Raw genomic sequence first — 22,061 nt, forward strand, 5'->3', positions numbered from 1 at the left:
TTGTCTAGGCTATGCTGGTTCTACAAAAGTAAGAGTATTGGTAATTGCTATTTGCTAACTACAACTGATAACCACTATTTCTCCAAAGAGGCCAGGAGGTCTGATTCAGAACATATGGACAGAAGAGATCCTCTGGAGTAAGTACCATTTAGAGTTAATTTGTCAGAGAGTTACTTTGTCAGAATAGGACTAAACTCATATGTTTATTTTATTAAAAACCACTTTAACCACTGAAAAAAACCCAAAACACCAAAACAAAGCACCCTCCCAACCAAAACAAACAAACAAAATCCCTTAAGATATCTAAAGCAAAAAATGAAAGGTAAGATCCTTAGCTGAAAATTTAGCTACAGTAAAGATAATAAAAATGTTACCATTGACTTCAAAGGATTTTTTCCCCCCATAAATCTACTAGTATGAACTAACATCTATTGTAATGGGTATAAAAGAGCATAATTAAACCTGGAAAAATGGCAGAAAAAACTGGTTCACATACCTTTTTCAGGACTATCTACACCACTATTTTCCTCTCTCTGGGTGAGTGTATATTTAGATCTGAGCATGATAAAGTTGCTCAGATCAGAATCATCATTGTCCCAATTTGTAGCAAGTGCAGATGATGCAGGCTTTTGACTATTGGATGAGTCGTCTCCTTTAGAAGACACATCTTTACAGCTGACTGATTCAGATGATTGGGGGGGTTTCTTTCCTTGGTTTAAGAAATAAATTGCCTCTTCTACCTTATTCTTTTTTATGCTTCCTTCAGTAAGCTCTTCCACAGGTGTATTTGTACTGTGAATTTTGGCAGATGATGCAGCGCTCACATGCAGGGCAAAGTACTGCTTTTGAATCTGTGGTGACATGTAAAGATTAATCACTTTGTTTGACTGATGTTTTTCAGCAGCAAGCAGCTCCTGGTTTGTCACAGAATTCTTATCTTCAAGCCATCCTAAAAAATAAAATTTAATTTCTTTGTTGAAACACAGATTTTTTTCTTTTCATTCTCCTGGTTAGAGTTAACTATTTTGGATAAATTGCAGAGAAACCATTTTTTTATTTCTTCTTTCTGCCTTCCCAGTTCATTAGAATCCACTTTAAAAAAAATTGTGCTGAGCAGTCCTAAGTAAAAATGTACAATGCTGAAAAATAGAAGACCAAGTTACTGTTTGGAGAATAGAATAGAATCACAGAATCATTCAGGTTGGAAAAGACCCTTGGGATCATCGAGTCCAACCATCAGCCCTACAAAGTTCTCCCCTACACCATATCCCCCAGCATCTTATCTAAACGACCCTTAAACACATCCAGGGACAGTGACTCCACCACCTCCCTGGGCAGCCTATTCCACTCTCTGACCACTCTTTTAGTGAAAATTTTTTTCCTAATGTCCAGTCTAAACCTCCCCTGTTGCAGTTTAAAGCCGTTCCCCCTTGTTCTGTCACTAATCACCTGTGAGAAGAGACCAGCACCAACCTCTCTACAATGTCCTTTCAGGTAGCTGTAGAGAGTGATGAGGTCTCCCCTCAGCCTTCTCCTCCTGAAACTAAACAGTCCCAGCTCCCTCAATCTCTCCTCGTAGGATTTGTTCTCCAGGCCCTTCACCAGCTTCGTTACCCTCCTCTGCCCTCGATCCAGCACCTCGATATCCCTCTCGTATTGAGGTGCCCAAAACTGGACACAATACTCCAGGTGTGGCCTCACCAGTGCAGAGTACAGGGGGACTATCACCTCCCTGCTTCTGCTGGTCACACTATTTCTAATACAAGCCAGGATGCCATTGGCTTTCTTGGCCACCTGGGCACACTGCTGGCTCATGTTCAGCTGCTTGTCAATTAGAACCCCCAGATCCTTCTCTTCCACACAGCTCTCCAGCCACACCTCCCCAAGTGCAGGACCTGGCACTTGGCCTTGTTGAAGCTCATCCTGTTAACGTTGGCCCACCGATCCAACCTATCCAAGTCCCTCTGTAGTGCCTCCCTATCTTCATGCAGATCGACACTCCCGCTTAACTTGGTGTCATCTGCGAATTTACTGATGATACACTCTATGTCCTTATCAAGATCATCAATAAAGATGTTGAACAGAAATGGTCCCAACCCCGAGCCCTGAGGAACACCACTTGTGACCGGCCACCAGCTGGATTTAGCTCCATTGACCAGAAGTTTTCACCACCTGCATGGTGCTTACTGGTGTTAGATTTCTAGGAAGTGGGATGCAACACATTTCATTAGAAAGAAAGATTAAAAGATTAACATTTTTTTTTTTTTAGAGGAAAAAGAAGAAGCATGCAATTAGCTCCCTCTAAAGATGTGCTTCACTAGGACTGCAATTTCTTGCTTTGCTGCTGCACATCCATGTTAAACACAGTAGCTAAAACTTTACGATATGTAAAAAGCAGTTAAGTGGAAATGTTCTTTCATGAGCAGTGCCTATTTGTTTCACAATATATCATGTTACTGTCAGTCCTTCAAGTTCTACAACCACAATTGGTGCCATGTAGTCAGGCCATAGCTATATAATAAAATCTAAATAACTTTTTTCATTTTCTGTTAAAGTTTGATTACAAGTATGCATAATGGTCCATGAGAAATTCTGAAGTTTACGAGTGGTTCACATTTGAAACCACAGCCAGTGTAAAAAAATCCCTCTGAATAGCACCACAGAATAAAACATTTTCACTGTAACATACTCTCCACACTGACCTTCTGCAGATAGAACTATACGAATATCTGCTTTATTAAAATATTCCTATGCAAAATTACTGTTTGTTAAGAAATCTCCTGTATGAAGCTATTTTATTAAAAAATAGTATGGCTGGCGGATTAATAGAAAAGATAACTCTGTCTAGTTAAACACTTTTGTTCCTACAATTTATTCTAAGTTTGTGAAAGTACACCTTAATTGTAGTAGCACTGCTACTTCATATTGTTATAAAACATTTTGTTCTTGAGAATAAGAAATCTTCCATTTTCTTCCTTCTTGGAGGTATGTAACCGTCACTGTGATTCTCTGTTAAAGTACCTATCTTTGCCTTTTTATCACTTTTTTAAAAAAAGAAGATACTTACTTTCTAACTGATACGATGTAAGCTGTGTGAATGTTTCTACTTCTGTAGGAAGCAAACTGTTTGCATTCCTGGCATCCATGTTTAATTGCTCCAAAGTTTCTATGGCGACTGGATTTAAACCCAAATGAAGCCACCAGCCCTCCTCTAGAGAGCTAAGCATTGGTGCTTCTACCTCAACTCGCAGCATTTCCTTCAGTTCAGTGAGTGAATGAGGCTGATATGCAAGTTTAACAGTCAGATGCTCTACAAAAAACAGAAATCAACATATAATGTTGATAGTCCAGAAACACAAAAACAGAATGTAATTTTGGAAATGCAAGCTCCCAAGTACTGATGATCTACTACATATATCCATTGTTTATACTTCCATTTGTAACTCAATATCCATTAATAGACTTAAGAGCAAAATAGTCAGTGTTATCAGAGCAAGTGTGCTTTTTATTGAATGTACGACTAAGGGGGGGGGGGGCGTATATTTTTTTCAGTTCTAATAATGTGTAGCTGCAGTACTAAAGTTACAAATTATCTTGTTCGTTATCTGTGAGTTTACTTGTCATGCTTACAAAGTCTTAACATAATCCTTACCTGACAAAAAAATGAACTTAAAGAGTAATGAACCTTCCATGCATTATTTTCAACTATAAATGAATGTATAAATGAATTGGATAACATAACCAACTTAATCCTGAGACTTGTAAAATGAAGGTAAATAAGATAAAAGAGCAGTGGTAATGACTATTCTGGTGCTGTCAGAAATAACCTGCAACTTATTTTGGTTTGTATTTGCTTCCTAACATGAACTCTGCTCTTGTCAAGTTATTATTTTCCATTAACAACACTCTTCTATTGATTTATATGTATATTTAAATGTTATTTAAGGAAAAATAGCACCCAGAAAAGCATTCAACAGATTACTAAATTTCATTTACCATGGTTATTGAATATAATTAGTACTAGTGAGCTGAACATTTTCATAATGAAATAAAACTCTTATTTCATTCAAATTCGCTCTGTAGAAGGATACATGACATACCAACTTCTATGTTGCCATACTGTAACTTTTTATATGTACTAAAAGAATCAGACAATCCAAACTTCAGAGGGTTACATTAGTTGGATAAACTTCACTGGCTCAGAAGATGTACTCTGTAATATAACTTCATCTTTTTTGCTGTATTTTCTCCATGTACATGAAACTCCTCAACATCAATTAGAAATTGATCATCAATTAGAAATCCTTACCAACAAACAAAAGAGAGCTCATATTATCCCGATACTTCTCTGATTGCCATACCAAATATTCTAGGTATTCCCTAGAGGGCTCTGTAATCAAAATACTAAGAAGAATATAAAACAAGACTTGGAGGTATGAAGTTTAACAGCATTATCTGTTGAATTTTGATTTATACAAAACTACTTTTTAAAGATCTACTTTCTCTCTAAATTTTCAGTTCATTCATTCATTCACTCATTCATTAAAATTCCATCTTGTCTGTATAGAGGGTCATTTACCGTAATACCATGGTGAACAGGAAGGAGCGAGAGGAGCCATCAAGGCTGGTTCACAAAGTAAAGTGGCACTGAATGAGAATTTTATCTAGATTGTTGTTCCCTCCTGAAAAGGATATTTAAATTCTTCACACATATGGGAGAAAGATAGGCAAGGCAAAAAATGCTAGTCTCGCAAACAAGATAAGAAGGAAAGGATGAAGCAATCTTGATCCTATGTCAGCAAGGAAAGGCTTTAATTCTATTGTTGGTGGATGTCCCCAAAACACAGACAATACTTTCTTCCTGTATCTCTTCTGGAAATCTCTTCTGTAGGTGATGCTCAACATTATGTGTTTGGCATATGTATAAATATATGCATACACACATACATACTTGCTATATACCTAAATATTTACTATTGCCTACTCCAAAAAGGAGTTTGGGTTTTCAGGCTATTAAGTCCCCCAGGAGAAAGAGGTCTACAGTAGCGACTCTCACTTCCTTTTTAAAGCTCCTCTGAAAAGCCACAGATATATACCATGCACTCTGTTCACTCCTTCATGCAAAACACAAAATGTATGCAGCTATCTCAAAGAACACAACTACCAATTCACAAATAGGCCAAAGTTATTTTTGCACTAATTTGGAGGATTTATGATTTGGAGGATTTATGATTTAGATGATTTATGACAGGATTTATTACTACAAAGTTGTTGTTACCTGTTACCAAAAAGAGGAATAGGTTCTTCTTGAAGTCCTGTCCACAGAAAATTAACCCATGATCTTTGTTGTCTGCGTGGAGGAGTTAAAGGTACTTCCATTCTGTCTTTCAGATATGGAACATATTTAGCTGGAAATTGCATAAAGCCAAAACAAAAATAAAAAAATCTAAATCATAAAGTTACTTTTGAATGAAACACACATACTTAGAAATTTTACACTAGTGAAGTTTTGGATTAAAATATAAGATATTTTCATGGGACAATTTACTATTTATGCAATAAAACCCAAATACTTCACATTTAATTTCCAGGCTGTTTGGGGATAATAATGTGATTACATTCCTTTACTCATTCTGTAATGTAGTTCTGGCTACATACTCTTCCTATGTAAGATGATTATTATAATTAAATCACCAGGTACTATGGCTGAGGTTTTCATATTAAGTGTTCATCCCTGTTGGCCACCTTAGTTTTCACATAAATTAATTAGATGGAAGAGAGACTTCAGACAATATTATGATGGCTATAACATTCAGATGAATGGACTCAGGAACTTCAGAAACAGTCAGGATTTTAAAGACAAAATTATTCTTTCAAGCAGAATTAGTACTCATTGTAATTTCTAGGGATGACCACTGAAATGAATTACACCACTAATGTTTTTAAAGCAGTATACAAACAAATCTGGCATGCTAAAAGTTCCGTGCAAGTCACTTTTCACATCCTTTTTTTTCCCCAATCATATGAAGTGTGGACATTTTAATGGACTATTGCTTTTTTTTCAAATCTAATAAGGAATTTGTAACTTCATTGATTTTGGTGTCATTCCATAAAAATCGGCAGTTTACATGATTGTCCTGGCATTCATCTCTCTGGCCTTCTTCTAACAATATTTCTTGTTAAGCTTGACCAGAAAGTAGAGGTCACAAAACCCACACTTCATCATGTTCTGTAAAAACTAACAGCCAGAAAAATAAGTGTCTCCATTCCCTATTCATTCCAACAGGCAGTAAAAAGCTGCAGTCACCATACACAGTATTTGGCCAACTGGCACACAGCAGGCTATGAATCAACCACCTGCCCACCTGCTTACAGCTGCTCCTTGTCCAACCTAACAAGCAGATTGTACAGCAGGAAGAGCAGGAAGGATAAAGGACAGTGTCAGAAAGCCAAAGAATGTACAGTACATATTTGGGGGAAAAAAAACTGTAAGAAATAAAAGTAGTTACAAAAGAAAGAAACAGACTTCCAATCAGTATCATTTCTTTCCCGTTTACTTAGAACAAAAAAAGCTCAGTGGACTTCTGCTGTGAACTTAGCTCACAAACTGTTTGTTGTGAGAAACAAATTTAGCACTTTTCTTTGAACAGGACAGGACAAGCAAAAATTCCTGACATATCTAAAAAGAACAATTATTTCGCTTTGAGCAATAGTGTTCATATTCATTCTTGTCTAGTTATTTTTGCCTTTGAGACTGGAACATTTTAACCAGCTACATTAGTTAAACTCTGCCTACACGCAGGGTGTCATTCCACTTCTCAGAGCTTTAATGACTGAATGAATTCTCTTGTCCCTCAATCCCTTTATCAGTCCCCATAGCTAGCAGGAGAGGAAGGTAAACAATTAAATATTTACAGAAAATGTCATTATTTATGACTGTCTCTTCTATGAGTTTAAGCAAGCATACTTCACTTCTAGTAATCCATAAATAGCAAAATTAATTAGAAAGAGAAGACAGTAGGGTATCTCTGCTGAAATTTTACACCTGATACAGGAACTTCCATTAGCAAACAGTGTCTTAGCAGTGCATTTACAAGTTTGCAGGTCTATATCCTACAGATCTGAGTATATCCTAAAAAAAAAAAAAAAGATGACATGGAAGCTGTCTGTGCCCCAATGACTGAATCAAGAAAGATGGCAGAGCTAAGCTAACAGACTGGCAATAACGATTAATGTAATCACTTTCTTTTAAAAACAGTTCAAGATGGTTTGACTACTCATCTACTCCAGAAGAATGGACAATATCCTAGATAAGATCATAGTAAACTTGTTATTGCTGTATACAGGAGGAGGGTCCCAAGCTGCTCAGATCACCTAAGTTCCTCCTGCTTATTGTAAGCTTTGGAAGTAAAAAGCAGTCAGATAGCTCACTAGATTCAGATTACAGTTAAACATGCAAGACAATAATCTCCAAATGGAAACTAAATTTAACTTTGTCTTGGTGGGACAAGATATGGTGGCTTTGCCTGGAGCTTTTATATCAGACACTTTGAGGTGTTATGATTGCTCTTAACAAAAACCCACTACAACACAGTATCAGGAGTGTAATGCTATTAGCCTGAAGGGGGCAACCATCAATTCAGTTTAAATCATACTGAAACAGACAAGAAGAGGAGTCTTGGTCTGGAAAAAACTCAAAATTTCTCAAGAACTTTAGTAACTGCTGGATGGAAAACTATCAAGTGAACATGTACAGGAGGATAATACTGCTACTGTCCAATGCAATGATGGATAGACTTTTCCCAAGATAGGACATACATTAGGATGAGAGGTACGTGTTTATTAAAGTATTGCCACTCTGCCCAGATCACATCTATTTGTAAATGTCACTCTTTGTGCAGGCTTTTCTGCATGAAATTAAACATGAAAAATGTCACCAGCACAGCCATTTTTCTGCCTGTCTTAGCCAGCCAACATTAAGCTGTGAAAACAGTAGGGCTGGCAAGAATATCTATTACTTTGAGAGGTTAGCCCTGGAACCTGAAGAAACTTTAACTGAGGTTGGATAGTTAGTCTGAACAGTCAGACACCAAACCTGTCTGGCATTAGTATGCAGTGTAACCAGCATGCCTGACTGAGTCTTCAAGCTATTAAAGGTGGGTATGTATAAAGGATTTCCTGATGCCAGTGTAGGAGAAGCCAGATTCAACACACACACATTAGTAAATATCCAACACTTTCAGTATATATCTGTAGAAAACAGCTCTGGTGACTATGTGAGTTAATTCCTTGATCACACAGCATTACTGAACCATCTGCAAACCAAAATATCTGCACAGGAATTTAGAACCTCTGGAAGTTATAAACTCAGTACTTCTCTCTGGATTGTACTCCATCACTCTCTTTTGAAAGCATTTATGTAAGACTAACAAACTTTAAACTGTGCTCTTTGACTCAACAATTTTAATTAACCTGCCTTAACTTTCCTCTGCCCTCTCTGGGTAGATAGGTTGTTAGATAAAAAAATCTAAAAAGCTAAGCAAGTGCAAAAGATACAGACACTACTCACAGCCAAAAGCAACGTGAAGGAATTTTAAAGTTGGTTGTGTTTAGCTTTTAAAACTCTTGAAGGGAGTATGGCACTTCTACCTGCTTATGGTGCAGGTTCAAAATAGTAGATCACACAGAGCAAACATTCTTGTCTTATATCTATATGGTAGATACTCTCAAGAACAGAAGATGGGGACAATCACTTGAAGAATTTATTTTAAATATCACCCCTTGATCTTCCTACCTGACTCACAGCATTCCAACATACTTCTGCTATTACTGGAGCAAACCTCTTGTGGCATGGGACAGTACTTGGAAATTTCTAATTTGTATGTAATTTCTGCTTTGAGATCTGAAAATGGATTTTAAAAAGTGCCATAAATGAACCATTTATTCCTTTTTACTATCAAAGCAATTTTTTTCTTTCAATCTTTTTACTGAATCTCCATAATATATTGTTATGAAAAATTACAGTTATGCTTAGTAATACCAAATGCTGTAGCTGATCAGAGCAGTGCTCAGTCTCATCCCTTAAAGATGCCAGAAAAATAATACAATATCGTATAGTCACTATCTGAACTATTCAAAGTTCTTACAACTACAGTGATGTGATTTCTGGAACAAATAGGTAGCCTAAATGTAGTTTACCAGGAGTTTGTGTATGTAGATTCTTTTACTACTATAAAAGCCTAAAAAAGAACAAAAAAGAATAATAGGTTGACATCTGTGTAAAAAATCCTCAAACCTCTGCAGTGGAGGTCAGGTCATCCAGCTTGGAACATGACATTTAGGTTGTGACATACAAAATATATCAGAGGAATGCACATGAAACCGCCTTAGTAAAAAACCACACTTTAAAAAGTTTTGTTTCTATCTTCAGTAGGAGACTGCATTACTCCAAACTGCTGTCCTATCAGAGACAGAATTCAGCACACACCCTCCACACTCAGAAGCATGGATCTTGCTTTGAGCTGCTTCCTCTCCACCTAAGTGTTTTTTCTCACTTGTTAGCTAAAACCAATGGAAACGGGTTTTTAATCAAAATAAAAAATCAGACACTGTCTCTTTCTTTTAACTACACAAAATAGTCATAGATATCAATCTAATAACTGTCATTAAATTTGTACTTATCTGTAGTATAAAAGCATTTAGTAACTTTTCTTAAATTTCTTTAAAGAAATTACTACTGTCATTTAAAATATTCCTGTTATCCATGGAATATTTAACCCTTTTTTTCCCCAAATCTGATTTTGTGTTTGCAATTACAAGGTAATACAACCAATTTTTACGGTATGACTGTACTGCATATAATCCTCGTAAAGATGTCTCTGAAAGTAAATTTAATTACAGATAAGAAAACATAACACTAAATTATTATATTCATGGTAGACAGGATATCATGAATCACAGCTCATGTTACATTTGTTTCCAAGATTACAACACACAACCATGGATCGAAGCAAATGACAAATAGTTCACTTCCCCTTGGCTACTTGAGGAGACATTTCTAATACTCAGAAATTTGGCTATAGCACAGTTTGCAGTCTCATACAGAGAAATACTCATTTGATAGGCTGTCATGTGTTTCATAAGTGAAATGAATATAGAAGAGATAGATTCTGTTAAATGTGTGTAAATGAAAGGAAAATCAGGTCAAGCATTTAAGAAAACCAACCCTCACCTTCTTTGATCACCTCTTTGCACATGTCCTCATCAGCAATAATTTCTGGAGGTAAATTTAACAACTCTTTCACTTCCAAGTATGATGGAATCTTAACAGAATCTGATCTGCCATTGCTGGGTTGGCAGAATTCTAACTCAACAGGCAACATGAAATACTGAAAAATATTAATCATGACAGAATGGTAAGTAAATTTCCTTTGATGTTACTGTACAGTCAAACCTTTTTCAAAATCTTGAAACAGCTTAGTTCTGAACCAATCTAAGAGCTTTAAAGAAAGAAGCCATATGACATCTACACAGCATACACAAAGCTTTGCTCAATACAAAGGAAAAAAAATAGCATTACAGTATTTCAAATTGAATCAGTGGAGTATAAATAGTGGATCCAAACTTCCAGTTCCCAATCAAGTAAAATCTTAATTTATTTAATTGAAAGTTTTCTAGAATTTTGAAAAATGGAGCAAAAAATACATTTGACTTCTTCTAAAAAAACAAAGCCAAGCTAGCCCCCCAAATCCCAGAACATGCCTTGGAACTTTCCCTTTTCTATGCACACGTCATGGCTTCTTGTTTTGGTTCACTTTTATTCTTAGTGTAACAGTACCTACATAAAACTGCCAACACATCAAGTCCCAGAAGAAACAACTGATCAGAGTGAAGATCCTAACAACAGTATCCAACAATTAAAAAACCACAAATGATACCAGTGTTGTCTAATCTAGGAAATATGAAGGCTACAAATATTTGTCAAGTATGAAAATAATTCAGTAAAATGACTTGCAGATGAACAAACATGCATAACATAAAGCAATCACTAGTATAATATTTAGTAAGAAACAACATGCTGATACCTCTTCATTTTTTACAGATATGGTACAGAAGTTCTCTTTAATCTCCTGCAATTCTTTTTTAGTCTCTTCCATCACCATTTCATTTTGGAAAGTCAAACATTCCCTTCAAAAGATCATAAAATAAAGCAAGTGACTTCTTTGTATTACATATGCAAGAGTGAAAGTCTTAGCAGTAGATTTGATAGCCATATACGTGGCAAAAGTTATTTTCTTCTAAATCCATGCTTTTCTAAGAGAGCAATTCCAAGGGATACTGTACCAATCTGTGTCATTAACTGAAATTATTTTTCAAGAAATAGTACATTATATGCAGAGTAGAACCACTTGATATTGGGACCTGCCTTAAAAATGGTACAGAAAAAAAACCCCTATTAAAATTGTTCATCATCTCAACATGTAAGTCCCATCATGTGAAAATGCTTTCTGCAAAAGCTGCTGACCTAATATTCTTCTAATGTCAAGTTTTTCTGCTAGCTACAAAATTTCTGCAATCTATAACACTGACATTATTTATCTTTTGTCACATTTCATTTCTATTTTCAGGAATGACCCAGCACCAAAGAAGGCAGAGTGTGTTCACTATTAAGTGAAATAAAAAACAGAAGTATGCTCCCCGGTTTAACTGACAAACTTTTAAAATGCCAAGAAATAAAACTCAGGAATGAGGCTACTACTTGCCTTGTAAAGTAAGGATACAAGCAGAACAGGGATGAAGATTTTTCAAGTAGAAGGGTAACCTTTCATCAGGCTTTCCCCTCGTGGCCATTACAGGCACTAGATCTATGACTTTTTTGGGGGATAGCTTCCTCATCAGTCCCTGACACCACTGTTTTCCTTTAGACTGAATACTTTAGACTGAAGAGTATAAATTGTTCCAGATGTAGCCTTGAGATGCTCATTGCATTTTAAGTAGAAGTCTGTCTAATTGTATTTCCTTGTCTAAATACATCTCCCTGTGTGCTCCACTAGGAGATTTGGACTCCCACCTTCAAAAGGCTGGCAGCTTTGCTAGTAAACTGTGGATCAGCAGGTCAGAGATGTTTCTGTAAAGGTTCACACTAGCATTTTTTTGTTCCTGTGACTGGTATTTCTGAAAGTCATTGCAGAATTTGGACCATGTTGTCTTCACTGGATACATACAGTACTCACAGGTGCACATAGTCTTAAGTGCAAGACTCACTGCGAGATCAGGGCTCATGTTTGAAAAAACAGGCAAACCACCCCACTCCTCCCTCTTCTGTTACTATATCGGTACAGTTAAAACAGTTAAAATCCGCTTTGCCTGCCTTGTGAATCGTGCAAACCTACCTAGTGCAAAGGAAGCTACACAAGTCATCCAGACATGAGGTAAACCAGTGCAAAATTTACCCAGACTTTATGAATGTATACAGAAGAATATATTTACATAATACTAGGCACATTCTAAATATAACTTATACCTGTTTCAGTGTAACAGTTTGTTCAAATTCCTGACATAAGACATCATTCAATTAAATTCAATCAACCTAGCAATATGAAAGTGAGCAAAAACATAAGAATAGTTAATATTTGAACTTGAAGAAGTACAATTCAGCAGGGTAACCACATGGATTTACTCACAGCATGACTGAGAGGAAAGAAAGGAGGAACATGGAAGCATGTGTAGACTAGATTTTTTTAGACTAGATATTAGGAAGTATTTCTTTCCAGTAGGGGTTGTTAGGCATTGGAATGGGCTGCCCAGGGAGGTGGTGGAGTCCCCATCCCTGGAGGTGTTCAAAGGCAGGTTGACACAGCACTTAGGGATATGGTGTAGTTGGGAACTATCAGTGTTAGGTTAATGGTTGGACTAGATGATCTTCAAGGTCCTTTCCAACCTAGATGATTCTGTGATTCTATGTGTAAAATCCTCGCTTAACTAAATTTAGTTTTTACTGATAGGGAATTGGTCAGTTTGAGGGAGGACCAGGTCCCTTAACGATGGAATTTTTTTCAGTATTCCAAAACTAAATCCTGAGCACATTTCACACTTACAGAATGTAAACCCGACAATTTAATTTATCCAGTTTTCTTAAATAATGCATATAAATTTCATCCTACTAATTTTTTCATAAGACGAAAAACTGAAGTATTTAACTGTTGCAGATATAAATTAGTTAAAAAGTTAACATACAACAGAAGAAGTTAAAATGTTGATGGCATTACACACAGACTATTATTTATGTTTAGTATTATAGAACAATTTATAGATACCTGAAAACATTCTCTTCTGTTAAATTTTGTCCTTCAGAATCTAAAAGGGGATCTTTCACTAAAAAAAAATGCAGTCTGCTCAGAAGTACAGATGAAGTAGGCAGTTTTTTACGAAAATTTTCAAGATTATCAATAAAAACAAGTTCCTCTTCCATACATAAATCTGAAGAAAATAAAATACATTAACAAACAATAACATAATAAGAATTATCAAAATAAAGAGAATTATTGAGCAACTGTTGGAATGCTACAAATGTCAGCAAAACAATTAACTACTTTTTACTTTAAGTATTTTAGAATTTTTAAGCTTGAAATACAAGAAAGCCTAGACTCCCCATGGTTCACGTGATAAGCTTTGGTTTTCTTTTGCTTTTTCATTTGTTTTATATAACACCTCTTAAAAAGAAAAGGTACTTTGTTTTCATTCCCTTGTTTGCATTATAAAGTATGATAAAGTAACTTTTGAGGTAGGTTTTGTCTGAGAAATTTAGTTCAGTGAAATTTTTAATGCAGAAATGAGGCTCTCTCTCCATAAACATCTAAACCTAAATGCAGATTCTTTAATTCTGAAGCAACAAAAAATTACTTACAAAATGAGTAGACAAAAAATATAGGTTACAAATTATTATGATATCAAGAAAGATATTATGGACCTTAATTTCTTTTGAATTTAGACTATTACTCTCTATGAGACAGACCTGATGCAGTAATCACAACTCTATTTGATGCAATCCTTTATATTTACAATATGATATACAGAAATACATATACACACATATTATACATATATAATACATATAGAAGGGAAAAGGAATTTCTTTGTTCTTCTCCCTTAATTTTTACCAACGTGGAAGCCTCCTCATTCCCACATCCCCCTTTCACTCCCTGCATGACTCCCTATCTGTAATAACCCTCCTTTTCTTCCTAGTGGCTGGAAATGATAGATACTGATTATGTTCCCTGCAAACTGTTTTATGCTGCTAACACAAACAGATCCCCATAAAGAAATACATCAATTGAGAAATAAATGTTTCATTATAAAATGAGATGAACAGTTCAGGAGAGGCTACCAAAGCTTCTAATAGCATATAAAGATTAAAGTACCTCCAACAAATAATTGACATATTTTCTGATACAATTTACACAATCCCTGATCTATTCTTCCTTTTCTTCAAGCAACCAGGAAAACAAAGTAGGAAGCACCTCAATATTCAGGCAGATAGTGGTTGCAAAAGTGCTAAAATCAATCAGAAAATAAAGACTGCTTCAATGACATAAACTTGATCATGCTGTTGTCAAATAACATCTCATTTAATTTTCAATATTTAGCATGCTGTTAACAGCGTTTCTGCTTTGCATAAACTGTTATGAGAAAGAGGTCACAGTGGAGTGACAACCATCTTCGTACCATTAAGCTGAACAGCACTAACTTTACGCTAGCACATGATAGCACTGGCAGTGAAACCCCCATTCAAACATGAACAGAGTACTTGCTCCTGACTGATAAAGTACCTGAGCACATGCTTAGGCTTATTAAAGTTCTTTTCTTAAGTGCTTCAGAAATTACTGAATCAAAGAAAGTGATGATACTGCATTCAAGTTGCAATTCTGAAAAGTAAGCACATTAAAAAATGTGGAATTGCACTTCCTAAAACCACAAAATGGCAACTCAGTTCAGTTCTGATGGATTTCAAACACTGGCATTTGTGAATTTCAAACTCTGCCTATGTCTCCAAATTCTGTATTAGGAAAGCAGTTAGGTATGTGATTGCATCTCTTCCACTTCAGGATGGCCTTCAGTAAACGTGTAAATGCATTCTTGCATGGGCATGCTTTCCTTGAGGTGGGGAGTAACAGGTTAAAATGTGTTAAAATTAACAAAAATATGCATTAATTAAAATATTTGAATCAAATTAGAATAATGAGATTAGTTGAAAAAACCCTCCTTTTTTCATTCACTTTAAGTACTAGAGCCACTTAAAATTATACAATACAAATGAATATAATAAAATATAATTAAAACTGTAGCTAAATTGGGATAATAAATGCAAATCAAGGGCAAAAATGTGCCTTATTTGACTGATTTACTGTTAGGATGTTAGGAGTTATCCTGCTTTATTTGAATTAACAAAAATTAAATGAGATATTATTTGAGAACAGCATGATCAAGTTTATGTCATCGAAGCAGTCTTTATTTTCTGATTGATTTTAGCACCTAATTTTGCAACTACTATCTGCCTGAATATCTAACATAAATCTAACGTAATTGGGAAGATTAGAACTCTACAGTTACTGACTGAACCAAATGAAGTTTTTTAACTTTTTCAACGTGCTTCATATTTCACAGGTTTTAACCTTCTTACCATTTTCCACTGCTATAGTCCAATAATAATTTACTAACTACATTTTAAATGTGTGCATAAGCTATTACACTAAACTTTACAACCTTATTGGAAACTTTTTTGCTTTAAACAAGAACCTTTAAATACTACAGCTCTTGGTAAGTATTATATGCATTATTTCTTTTATTACACCCCAAAATGTGAAATGACTGAAGAAATTGATTTTGTTCTCTGAAAGGAAGAACTGGGTTACATTAACAGAAATAACCATGAAACATTTTAATATGCACAAACTGGTAGAAAAAAACTCCTGCAGTAATAAAATAAGCTATTCAGAATTCAAACATAACCTCCCTCCATTGGAAGCACACAGTATAGACAACTTTATCAATTATTAAAACCTTTTGCCATATGCCACCTAACTTTGAAAAAAAAATCAGGTAATTACTTAATCAGATGAATTAAGATTACTGTCTTTCAATTATTAACTGCAATACACTTGCACTGTTGATACTATGTTCCTAGTAAATGTTATCCTGTACAATACTGTGTCAAGAACCACCTGCCTCCTCTGCATGACTGTGGAAAAAAGCTCTTAGTAAATGATTACATTACTTTCCTTTTCTAAGGTAATATAATTAACTGATACTGAAAAAAACCCACTGTATTGAAAAAATAAACCCGGTAGTTCAGAATAATAAATCATAATATAGTTAAATCAAACACCTTCTCAACATTTTGCTTTCTGTGATCAGAATTCAGTATATCTATTTGGGTGCTATTAATCATAAAATTTCAGAAAACAAATAGGAATACTATCCAGTTTGAACTGCCTTCATCCCTGCAACAAAGCAGAAACTGCTTACTTCTCTCCTCCCTTGACATGGTAAAAGAACATGCCACAAGGATCTAATTTTACTGAGGTACAAAGGATCATTAGCATTTTATTCTATGCCTGATAAGATCTACTTATTGTGATACTTTTTGTCACCTTCTTCCTTATATCTGATGAGCCTGAAACTTCTTTTGGCTTGCATCTACCTTGAACTGTTAAGACAAGCCCTGCTTTGCCAGGGAACAAATCTCTCTTAAATGGTTATAACCTGCAATTGCAAAGGCTGTGTTCACCCAAATCATCTCTTCAGTGTCTATGGATCATGCCCAAAAAATTATGGAAGTTAACAAGCTGACTCCATAAAAAGTTAGAAAACAGTGAATTAAACACTTTACCTTGACATTGTTCATTAAATTCAGTGGTGTAGTCAGTCTTTAAATATTTGTCCTGAGTGGATTCTTCCTTAAAAATATTCTTTCTAGGTAAAGGTCCTTCTATGTCAGTCTGAGAGCAGGGATTTGAACTTGGAATAATTTCTATTAATTCATTACTAATATGGAACTCTACAGAGGAGATAGGTTTCCTAAAAAGCAGGGAAAAAAAAATCTGATACTAAAGCTGTTGTAAAAGCACTGTCATAACTTCCCTGACTCCCAGTGAACCAGTAGCACTCAGAAAGATACTCTAAAAACTTTGATAATCACTGTATTCACTGAAGATTATTGGAAATTACAGAGTTATTATCACTATTAACTAGTTCCACGGTCAAATTACATGTTTATTTCTTCCCCAAGAAAAAGGCCTTTAAGTTTATCCCCAGCATCAAATCGAACAAAAGGATAATGGCTGGAATAAAAGCATCAAACCTATTGATGTCATAACATTTATGACTAAAATTTGCTGATGGGTTAAATGTATAGTTGTGTTTCAAAAACCATGCAGAAATTGCAAGTAACTGCAAAAGGGAAAAGACAGGATAAATGAAGAAACAAAACTGCTTCATTTTCCTGTCACTTTTCATACTAATTCTCAGTACTACTATTATTTGTCAGGAAAAGAAACTGTTTGCCAAATAAATAGCAAAATCATTTGACTACAGACAAAAAGAAAAAAAAAGGTAATCACAGTCCTGAGCTAATTATGCATCCAGACAAAATATTTGTAATTGCTAATTTAAATACGGTTATGTTAACGCTATGTTATCCATATAAATTGACTGGAACAAGAAACTGACTCTGACTAATGAGTGCTGACATTTCTGAAGATCCCAAATTCTCTGCTCAGCTATACTGACTTAACTATTCTAATTTCAGACAACTGATTCTCAACCGTGCATCCTATTGATTTATTCAGTTTTTTAACAATCCTTTGCATTAAACAGTCTTGCTATTGGCTAGCCATCTGGAGGTAAATCTCATAAATGGAATCAATATGAGTGCACCTCTGAATATCAGTATAGACCTCCATGTTTAGGCAGCAATAATGAGGAATCTCTACTACACATCTTAAAAAAAAAAATGAAGTATTTTACAATATTTTTGAGTATAGCTCAAAATTAATTTTGAAACTACAAGTAGTATAGTTCACAAGCAATAACTATGCAGCATTGATAATAATTAATGTCCAAACTTTAACATGGCATAAGCTTTTGAAATTCCACAAACCTTAGAACACTGTGCCAAGTTACACGTGGGTCAACTTCACTGAAATCAATGGGTTTCCCTATAGTTTTATAGATAGATCATGCTCAAGTGAGTTGCTGATTTGAGACTACATGGGCCAGCCTTTTCCGGAGTCAAGCCCTTAGTAAGGCCATTCTAGAAAACAGTATATATTCTAAATGACAGACTAAGTATGGAAACATATATTCAATCCATATAGCTATACTTGTACAGAGAACACACTACATTAGATTTAATGCGTTTAGCTTCAATTAGGTCTTTACAATATGAAGTAAAACTTTCAGCAGTATGTTTGAAATGTGGGCAGTTGCCATCATCAAAATAAGGATGGCAATTAAGTGCATGTAATAAAGCTAATAAGGGGGTGTAGTCAATTAGGTAATTTGGCAGTTTCTAGGAATTATAGACTCACTTCCTTATCTCCTTTCCTGCCAGGTATCCTCTCACCCCTGCCTAGGCAGTCTGTGTCTTCTCGGTGTTTTTCTCCCACCTGTTTCTTGTCCTCTTTTTGTTTCTCAGTCTCTCCAAGGAGATACTAGGCTCCCTGGCACTTTGAACCAGTTTTTCATAATATATCAGTCCACTTCACTGACCTCTATGATCAGTCATTCACACTTACACTCCTCACTGGCTTACATGAAGAACTTTTAACAAAAAAATCACAAACACAAAAACCTCAAGTTGACAAGCTTATGTCAAAATATCACCTCTCCTAACCTAGTTACCTAGATTTTTAGACACACAGAAAAGCATAAAAAAATCTACACAAAGTCCATATTTAGTAGTAAAAACTTGTGCCTACCGTTAAAACAGACCAAAGTAATCTTCTGAGCAGAGTCTTAAAACACAATGTATTAAATTTATGATAAACAATCTAAAGATACTGAACTCAATTATAACCATATTACATATCAGCACATTTGAGACACACTTTAATAATTATCATGGCAAGCCATAAGTAAGACTAGAATCTTTTAACTAGACAGTTATACTTTTTTTCTACTACTCCAGGACTACAGGTTTCCAGTGAGCCATACCGAGCAGCGAACACTGTACTCCAGAACAAATGCCTACCATTGGTTTAAATGACAACAGCAGAACCTTTTAGTGTTTGTTCCTAACCAGTTTTGAAAAGATTATAACATCTTGCTTATTTCCTGTAATCTTTTGACTATTAGAAATAAATTAGTGTAATCTATAAATTTACTTGTCATGCTATTCACCCCCTGTTCTTTACTAACACTAAATCTACTGAGAAATATTTACTGTAGGTCAAGTTTTAAATATCCAAAAAGAACAACCTACCATAATTACTGCTCATTCCTATCTTTGTTGTGTGTGTGTCTTGCTTTGCAAATACATGGCAGTCTATTACATTCCCCACCAGTAACACTGATAATGATTTGTGATGAAGATGTGTATTAATACTGCTTAGTCCTACTCCCAGGGAAACCACTATCCTAAAATATCCAAGTTACTTAGATTCTCTTTAGTTACCTTAAACAGAATGCAGAGCACTTGAAGAATCTGAAGCACAAATACATCCTTTCCTCCTAAGTTTAACTCCTTGCTCCTTATTTCCTCATCTCACTCCAATTAATTTTTCACTGGTACACAAAGCTCACTTCATTTTAAAACACATTAAGTGAAATAATTCCATATTTTTCTGTAACTGGAGTCTAATAGCTGCACTGATTTCCTCAGATTTATCTAGATGTTATGACTAACTTAAGTGCTACAACAACAGGTAAAAGTAAACGCTATTTGGTCTAATAAACTTTTTTATTCTTGGCATTTAATATCCCTTGAGATTTCATCTAACTGACTCTTGAATTGCTCACTGTTTAAACCACACTGTGTCTTTAAACCAACTTCTTCAGTAATTTATTTTTCTGTTACTGTTATTAGTCTAGACAACATCTTGGGTGATATTTTCACATGGGTTTTGCAGCATCCTCACAACATTTATCACTGAAGGTGCAAAAATGATTCTATTACATATAATAGCCTCATTTTTTTCTGAAGATGCAGAATGTAATTTCAATTGTTCTTCAGTGCAGCTTTCATCATTAATCTAAACCAATAGTTCAAGCTCATTATAAGGCAGAATCATTTCAGATGCAATTCATTTTGTAATTATCGTTTTGCCATAAAATCTTAAATCATTAAAAATGCAGTGGTGTACTGGTTACATTGATAGATGCTGGACTGATTTAAAACCTGAAAATATAATCAAGTGCTTCCAGCTCACAGGATCATAGAATCACAAAACAGTTGAGGTTGGAAGACACCTCTGGAGGTTATCTAGTCCAACCCCAGTTAAGTTATTCAAATGCAAGTCTCCAAAATAACATTTCCAGGCTGGTTTTGGCAACCTAAATAAGTAAGTACATTTTTCAAACTTTGGTTTTAGTATTTCTATAGCACAATACAATTTCTGCATCTGTGCGAAATTCTTCTTTTATTTTTTTAAAAAATTTTCCATTTTTTATGTTCAGCAGTTAAAATCAGCGCAACTTAATGGGCATTTTTTACAACCCATATGTTAGGGGAGAGTTAGGGCTTCAGGTCCAAACTTTTAAAAGTACTCAGACTCAACATCTGTTAGTTATCTGAACCCCAGAGACACATGGAATGCCAAGAGGAGAATGGCTGTTAGGGCACAGAGCGCATTTCCCATCAACCCAAGAGAAAAGTGCAAGCACCACAAGGAAAACCACTCAATTCTTCTACAAAGCCTTAGAAAATATCTGTCTCACCATTGTGTTCAGAAGGTAAAAAATAGTACCATGGATCCAAAGGACCAAAACATGAGAACATTTTCCAGTTATTTGTTGCTTTTATTTTCTTTTTCAAAAAAGCAAAGGCTAAGTTATATTAAAAATTCCTGTCAAAAAGATGTTGAAAAATACTTTGACCCTGTTTAAAAACTGACACTGTGTTATGTCCTACTGCGTCTGGTACTGTGTTATGTGTACTATGTTTGGTAAAGCTGTGATCATAAACAATTTATTTTTTTTCAAATCTTCTGGTTGACAGTAATGAAAATTGTTCAATGCTATTATCTTCACTATTGAGCATATGGCTGTAGGCCATTTAACAAAACCCAAGTTGAATACAAATACACTATCTTGGATATTCCTAATAGCATTGTGAGAAAAACAGAAAATTAAGTCATTAATATTCACAAGATTCCCATAAAAATAAAATAATCTACATTCTCTAGAATAAATCCATGATACTCATGCTGGGTGCCAATCTAAGACATCAAACTCCTAGTCTTTCAAAGTATTTGGCATTTTTCCATGTTAAATCATTAGTACTCTCCCATCAACTTCAGTTATGAGCACTCATCTTCTTCAGGTCAGCCAGAAAACAAGAGGAGCACAGTCAGTGGCTAACTGCAGAGTTTTTGGTTCAAATGATGTCCAAAATCACACAGGAGTTTTGACAAAGCCAAAACCAGACTCATTTCCCCAGGCAGCATTTGACTTCCTTAACCAAGCTCCAGGAATTACATAACATTAGAAAAACACAACCTCTGCAGAGTCTATTATGATTATTAACTAATGATTGAAGAATTACACAGAAGAGCACCAGGAGGGTTAACAGTCCTTTTAAATTAAGGGCAAAGACTTTTTTTCTCCAGAAAACTTCCCATTATGTGCTTTTTATTCTAGCTTTCTTCTCCCACAGTAAGAATGTTTTTGAAGAACTATGCACTTCCTTTTCATGCAGTACCACTTCTACAGGAAAAGGACCTCCCCCTTGCTGAAACAGAGGGCGAATTTCACAGACAGCCACATCACTCTCTGCACAGCCTTGATCATTTCTGTACCATGAACGAGCAGAGGGTTTTGCTGAAAAGATAGCATGTAGCAATGCT

General features: G+C 35.2%; 1 protein-coding gene across 1 annotated transcript in view; it reads right to left on the reverse strand.

The window, feature by feature from the left end:
* Positions 1 to 22,061, reverse strand: part of SHOC1 (shortage in chiasmata 1) — a 61,728-nt gene that overhangs the window by 34,197 nt on the left and 5,470 nt on the right. Inside the window, exons 4-12 of the mRNA XM_074813636.1 lie at positions 16,889 to 17,076; positions 13,317 to 13,479; positions 11,085 to 11,187; positions 10,232 to 10,388; positions 8,795 to 8,902; positions 5,279 to 5,408; positions 4,310 to 4,404; positions 3,068 to 3,310; positions 497 to 949 (exon numbers count right to left, since the gene is read on the reverse strand). Of these exons, the coding sequence (XP_074669737.1) occupies positions 497 to 949; positions 3,068 to 3,310; positions 4,310 to 4,404; positions 5,279 to 5,408; positions 8,795 to 8,902; positions 10,232 to 10,388; positions 11,085 to 11,187; positions 13,317 to 13,479; positions 16,889 to 17,076 (1,640 nt within the window). The remainder of the gene's footprint in view (positions 1 to 496; positions 950 to 3,067; positions 3,311 to 4,309; positions 4,405 to 5,278; positions 5,409 to 8,794; positions 8,903 to 10,231; positions 10,389 to 11,084; positions 11,188 to 13,316; positions 13,480 to 16,888; positions 17,077 to 22,061) is intronic.

The sequence above is a fragment of the Strix aluco genome, chromosome Z (assembly GCF_031877795.1).
Source record: "Strix aluco isolate bStrAlu1 chromosome Z, bStrAlu1.hap1, whole genome shotgun sequence".
In the NCBI taxonomy this organism is placed as follows: domain Eukaryota; kingdom Metazoa; phylum Chordata; class Aves; order Strigiformes; family Strigidae; genus Strix; species Strix aluco.